The sequence below is a fragment of the Sorex araneus genome, chromosome 2 (assembly GCF_027595985.1).
Source record: "Sorex araneus isolate mSorAra2 chromosome 2, mSorAra2.pri, whole genome shotgun sequence".
Taxonomy (NCBI): Eukaryota; Metazoa; Chordata; class Mammalia; order Eulipotyphla; family Soricidae; genus Sorex; species Sorex araneus.
The window spans coordinates 219,287,190-219,293,294 of record NC_073303.1 but is presented as its reverse complement, the minus strand read 5'-3'; the positions used below and the strand labels follow the sequence as shown (position 1 = coordinate 219,293,294).

At 48.2% G+C, this 6,105-nt stretch overlaps 1 protein-coding gene across 1 annotated transcript in view; it reads right to left on the bottom strand.

Annotated features, from left to right (window-relative positions):
- Window positions 1-717: 717 nt before the first annotated feature.
- CS (citrate synthase) overlaps window positions 718-6,105 on the bottom strand; it is a 37,034-nt gene continuing 31,646 nt past the window's right edge. The window contains exons 7-11 of the mRNA XM_055126278.1: window positions 5,224-5,423; window positions 4,144-4,273; window positions 3,933-4,034; window positions 3,003-3,212; window positions 718-2,277 (exon numbers count right to left, since the gene is read on the bottom strand). Of these exons, the coding sequence (XP_054982253.1) occupies window positions 2,107-2,277; window positions 3,003-3,212; window positions 3,933-4,034; window positions 4,144-4,273; window positions 5,224-5,423 (813 nt within the window). The 3' untranslated portion in view covers window positions 718-2,106. The remainder of the gene's footprint in view (window positions 2,278-3,002; window positions 3,213-3,932; window positions 4,035-4,143; window positions 4,274-5,223; window positions 5,424-6,105) is intronic.

The window sequence follows — 6,105 nt, the reverse complement described above, 5'->3', positions numbered from 1 at the left end:
GTATGGCTTTTAAATGTTATTGCCTGGGGGAGTAAAAGTGGATGAAAGCCTTTTGGACAACGGGTCCCTGCTAACTCTAGTAGCATCTACTAAAAGCCAGCATCTTGGGGCTGGAGCGATAGCACAGTGGGGAGGGCGTTTGAGCACCGCCAGGGGTAATTCCTGGGTGCAGAACCAGGAGTAGCCCCTGTGCATCGCTGGGTGTGACCCAAAAAGAAAAAAAAAAAAGCCAGCATCTCATACCCTCCCTTGCCTAGTTATACTTTTCCAGAAGACCATCTGCAGCGGGGATCTTGGGACAGAATAATCCAATGTTAGGTCTTCCATATAATTGGTACCCTTAGGACCACCTCTTCGGGGTGGGTGGCCTGCGTCTCCTTTAGAGTAGGTGCTCCATGAAAACTGAAGCCCTCCAGCGGCTCTGGCTCGAGGCAGCTGTCAGCCCTCTCCCATCTGTCCTTGGTATGTATCACCTGTCCCTTTCACCCAGTGGGCTGAACTGGGTTCCTTGGCTTAGTCACACCAGCAGTTGTGAAGTTTTGGCTTATTCTTTGATGACAAAATTAGGGACAGAAACTAAGGCCAAAGACCTTCAACCTTGATGAAAGACCAAAATTACGTTTGGATATCTCCTTGGGAACCGTCAATCCGATTAAGTTCAGGATCTTGCTAGCCACATTTCTTACCTCATACAAGAGATTGTTCCAGACTTAATAGCAGACTCAACAGTTGTTAATAAAAACATTTATTTTGCATTTTCATACAGAACAACCTGAAGTCTGCATTGTGACTTGACAGTTACCCGGGGGTTTACAGACAGTGTGTTCATCTCAACAGCATGGTTCTGGGGACTTGGGGTCCACACAAACATAGGTAGGAGTTGTGAGGGAGAAAGGGGCACAGCAGGAGTGTATTTCAATCCTTTCTTGAAGAAAAGGCAGTAGAGCGGTCTGAGTCGCTGACAACCTGTGCAAACGGGGCTTCTAAAACAGACACTGTACTGTGAGCTTGTGGAGAGGGCAGGACTAGGATCTCCATAAATACAGGGGCACTTTCTTGTGGCAGGGGATGGGAAGGCAGGCTTCTTATTCTTAATGCCCTCGGCCCCGGCCATGATTCTGAGACCATGTTCAATCTTCAGTCATTTCTCTGATCCCAAAGGGGCGTAGGTGCCCCCCGGGACTAGACCATGCAGGGTGCTTCCAAGTCCCCGTTCTAGAGCCCACAGTATATATAGGAAAAGGAGAAGAGGAAGCCAGTCACAGGTTAGTGGTGTGTACTCTGTGGAAGAAAAGAGCTTAATTCACATCAAGTGCTCAAAGCCCAGTGGCTGGGCGAGCCCACAGGTCAGACAGTGGTCTATGTGACTGGCTAAACAAGAGTCCGGCAGGGACCAAGACGCGAAGATGCAGAACATCCTCAGCTTGAGGTGTAACAGGTAGAGAGAGTTGGGAATGGCATGAGTATTAAAGTAGCAGGAAACAGAACACTCCCACACCTTAATGTTCATGCAAGAATTGAAAAAAAATCAAATCAAGCACAAGGTGCCATTTGAATGCCTTGGCCTTTATGGTCACCTGATGGCATTTGGGAGAAAATAAAAAGGGCCAAAGCACACCCAACTAACCAACAAACTTTGATCAGAAGCAGCGTCTGTGCACAGAGAGGAAACGGGGCTTGGTACAGCTTACAATCCAACATGATTCCTGTGAAAACGGCAGAATCCTGGTTTGCTGGCCCATTAAGGGGAGAACCCACAGCTCTTGACATGACTGCAGATTGTCTGCAACCTGTTTTGTCCCAGGGAAAAGGAACAAGATTCTCTCTAGAGATGGTGGTGGCGGGGCATGGCAAAGCTAACCTGTACCACATGCATTAGTCCTGTTCATCCTACAGTTGATGGGCAACTCTTACCAGGCAGGGGAAAGGAGCTGTTTAGGGAAGGGGTCACTTTTTATCTCTTAAAGTCTTAATTTATATTAACCTCAAACTTAGTATCAGTGCCTCAGATACAATTTAATCTTAAGTCTTTAAAGGCCCCCTGAAACAAAAGTATACTTTTTTTAAGCGCCCTCACTTTCTAGTTGTTTACCCCAGTCTCCAGTTTTACCCTGACTTAGAGTCCACAAACTTCATCAGACCCTCCGTGCTCATGGACTTGGGCCTCTCCAGAGGGAAGCCCAGGGCTCGGCTCCAGATGAGCTGTGCTAGCACACCCAGTGCCCGAGACACCCCAAACAGGACCGTGTAGTAGTTCATCTCCGTCATGCCGTAGTACTGTGAGGCAAAAAGAAACAAAACCATGTTATGGAGGCCCAGAGGAAGTGGCATGTCAAGTCCAGGGCAATAAAACTTGAACTGCGTGGAGTGGGGGTTTGGGCCACTATCCTATGCTGCTCCAGGTTTACTCCTGGGGGTGCTTAGGGGACACGTGGTGCCTAAAACTGAACTAGAGTTGGCCCCGTGGCTGGCAAGGGGTTTAACCCTTGTACTATCTCTCTGGCCCCCAAATCTTGTTTTTTTGTTTTTGTGCCACACATGGTGGTGCTCAGGGCTTACTCCTGGCTCTGTGCTCAGGGATCACTCCTGGCAGAGTTCAGGGAACCATATGGGCTCGAACCTGAATCGGTGGCATACCAGACAAATGACCTACCCCCTGTTCTTTGTTGTTAAATTGTGGGGCCATATACCCTGGGGTGCTCAGGGCCCAGGACCACTCCCGGTGGGGATGGGAATACACAGACTGCCAGCAGTCAAACCAGAACCAGATCCTCACATGCAAGGCAGACACTCTCCTGCTTGGGCACACCTCCAGTCTAACCAAAGCTAGCCCGAAACACGTCTCAGAAGACGAGGGCTCTTTCCCAGGTGTAGCTCCTCCCTCCATCAAAAGTACAGGGAAGGGTGTGTGAGGCCTGCTCTGATGAATGAGGGGTCTTGGGAAATGCCAGAGAGCAGTCAACTCTGGTACGAATTAGAAAGCAGGGGAACAGGGGACTCACCTGAAGCAGCACCCCACTGTGAGCGTCGACATTGGGCCAAGGGTTCTTGGCCTTGCCCTGTTCTAAGAGAACATTGGGCACAATCTTGTACAGCTGAGCAACGAGCTTAAACATGGGATCTTGAGGCAGATGTTTCAGCGCGAACTCCCGCTGACAGGTATAGCGCGGGTCTGTCTTTCTTAGGACAGCATGGCCATAGCCTGGGACAACCTGCAACAAGAAGAAAGCAAACAAGTTGTGTCCTCAGGTTAAAACGATTTTTTGGGGGGCTGGAGCAATAGCACAGTGGGAAGGGCGTTTGCCTTGCATGCGGCCGATCCAGGTTCGATTCCCAGCTTCCCATATGGTCCTCTGAGCACTGCCAGGAGTAATTCCTGAGTGCATGAACCAGGAATAACCCCTGAGCATCACCGGGTGTGACCCAAAAAGCAAAAAAGCCATAAAGGAAACAAAACAAAACAAAACAAAAAAAACCAACCAACCAACCAACCAACCAAACAAAAAAACCACACGACTTTCTTTTGCTTTTGGGTCATATCCAGCGGTGTTTAGGGATCATTCCTGATGGGGCTCAGGGGACCGTATGAGATGCTGGGATCAAACCTATGTTGGTCACATGTATGGAAAATGCCCTCCCCTCTGTACTATCTCTGGCCCTTCAGGTAAAATTTCTTTTTTTTTTTTTTTGGCCACACCTGGTAGTACCCAGGGATCATATGTAGTGCCAGGGATCAAATCTGCCTTGAATACAAGGCAAAAGCAAGATAGCTGTACTATCTCTCCAGTTCTTTTGCTAAGTTTGGTAGACTAATGGGGGCGGCGGGGGGAGGAAGGGGGAAAGTCTCCTTTTTTAGGGACTTTTCATTTCTAATGCCCCCCAAATGGCATCCCCCAACATGACCATTCTAGTTGCTAAGCATTTCTGCTTACCCGTCCTGAGTTGAGTGTATTCCATATGTAGTCTCGTAACTTCTCATCTGACACATCTTTGCCTACTTCCTTCTGTAGTTGTGTCAGCCAAACAAGCACTTCCTATAGGTAAGAGAATGTCAATAAGTACATCAGTAGAGGTTGTCACGGTCACAAACAAAGGAGGGAATAATAAAACCAAGAAGCAGATAAAGGGAAAAAGTAGTCTTACCTGGTTTGCCAGTCCGTGGAGAGGCCCCGCCAGCCCATTCATAGATGCCGCAAAGGATAGGTAAGGGTCTGAAAGGGCACTGCCCACAAGGTGGCTGGTATGGGCACTTACATTGCCACCCTCGTGGTCACTATGGAAAGAAAGGAAGGATCAAAGCAAGGTAAAGAAAAAGGGGACAATTACAAAACAAACCTTTTTGTCTTGTAATGTTTATGTTTCTCTATCATACTGGCCAACTGCCAAAGATGGTCTAATCTCATTGCTGGTTTGTTCACTAACCCAGACTAAGAGGTTACTGGGTGATGATGCCTATGTTTCAAGCTTCCTGACTCTCCAGCTTATTTTATTTTTTTTCTTTTTGGGTCATACCCGATGATGCACAGCGGTCACTCCTGGCTCTGCACTCAGGAATTACCCCTGGTGATGCTAAGGGGACCGTATGGGATGCTGGGAATTAAACCCGGGTAGGCTGCAAGGCAAACGCCCTACCCGCTGTGCTATCGGTCCAGCCCCTCCAGCTTTTTTAAAACAAATTTTATTTTAAAAAGGATTGATTTTGGGGGGCGGGGTGCCTTATCTGGCAGGCTCAGGGTTTACTCCTGGCTCTACACTCAAGGATTACTCTTGGAGGGCTCAAGGGACCTTATGGGGTACCAGGGATTGAATCTGGGTCAGTCACATGCAAGGAAAGTGCATTACTCGCTGTACTATGGCTCTGCTCTGACCCTCATGTCACCATGTTTTACATGTCTTTCTGGGCATCCAGGAGTGCTAGGGGACACTCCCAGCTGTGATAAGAATGGCCAGAAGAGGGAGCTCCTGGGAAGTTGAAGAGCACCGCGCCCACCAGGCTCCAGGGTTTTCCAACTGTAATCCCCATGCTGCTGCTATGTGATTTCCCTACACCTTTGGTTCGTTACCCAACTCATTCTTGCCGTGTATCAGCAACTATGCTGTGCTTCCATCTCCCTGCTTCCAATTACCTGCTCCCAGAATATGAGAATGTTCTCCTAAAACTTGTAGAAGTTTAGGATCTTGCCTTCAAGTTGCCCCCCAATCCAGCTGCTGGGCCTAGCTTACCTGTGGATGGTGAGGTACAAGCGCATGAGCTCAGTGAACTTGGCATCGGTATAGCCTAACATATTGGTGAAATTGTGGGACCAGTCCAGCTTAGAGTCAATGGCCCCAATGCTGCTGCCCTCCCGGTAGAGGTTCCGGTAAATCTTTGCTGCAACACACGGTAGCTTTGCGATCAGATCCATACAGTCTTCGTAAACCAACTAATAGGGAGAAGAGAAAGAGAAAAAACAGAAACAATAATCAGTGAAGAATTACTCAGATCAGATGCCCATGCTTTCTATCTTCCATGGCCTATTTGGGTCAGTGGTCACATAAAAGAGAATAGGAACAGTAACTACATAACTATTATCCAAACAAGTCTGACTGTACTGTGTGAATTACACATAACATCCCATAAGATTGGAACTTCTTTCCATAAGCCTGGTCCCTAGCATATAGACAATCCTAAAGACACTATTTCTAATTTTTATCACTTTATAAAGTTTGGGACAATGCTAAGAGGCTATTTCTTGGGTCTGTGTTCAGGTCCTGTGTGGTGCTCAGGGGGACACAGGGTTAAGGTGTGAACCAGACCTGGGGGAATGCAAGGCAAGCACCCTGTATCCTGTACCATCTCTCTGGTCCCAGATTTTTCTTTTTTATTTTTTTTTTGTAATGTTCGGGGACCCCCCCCCTTGGGGTAGCTTATGGTGCTGGCACTAATTAAACTTAGTGCCTTATGCTCTCTACCAGGAACCCCAAAGTCAGATTTTATTTTGGAGCCACACTTGGCGATGCCCAGGGGTTACACCTGGTGGTGCTTGGGTGACCATCGGGATGCTGGAGATTGAACCTGGTCGGCGGCGTGCCAGCCAAGTGCCCTGCCCACTATCCTCTATCTCC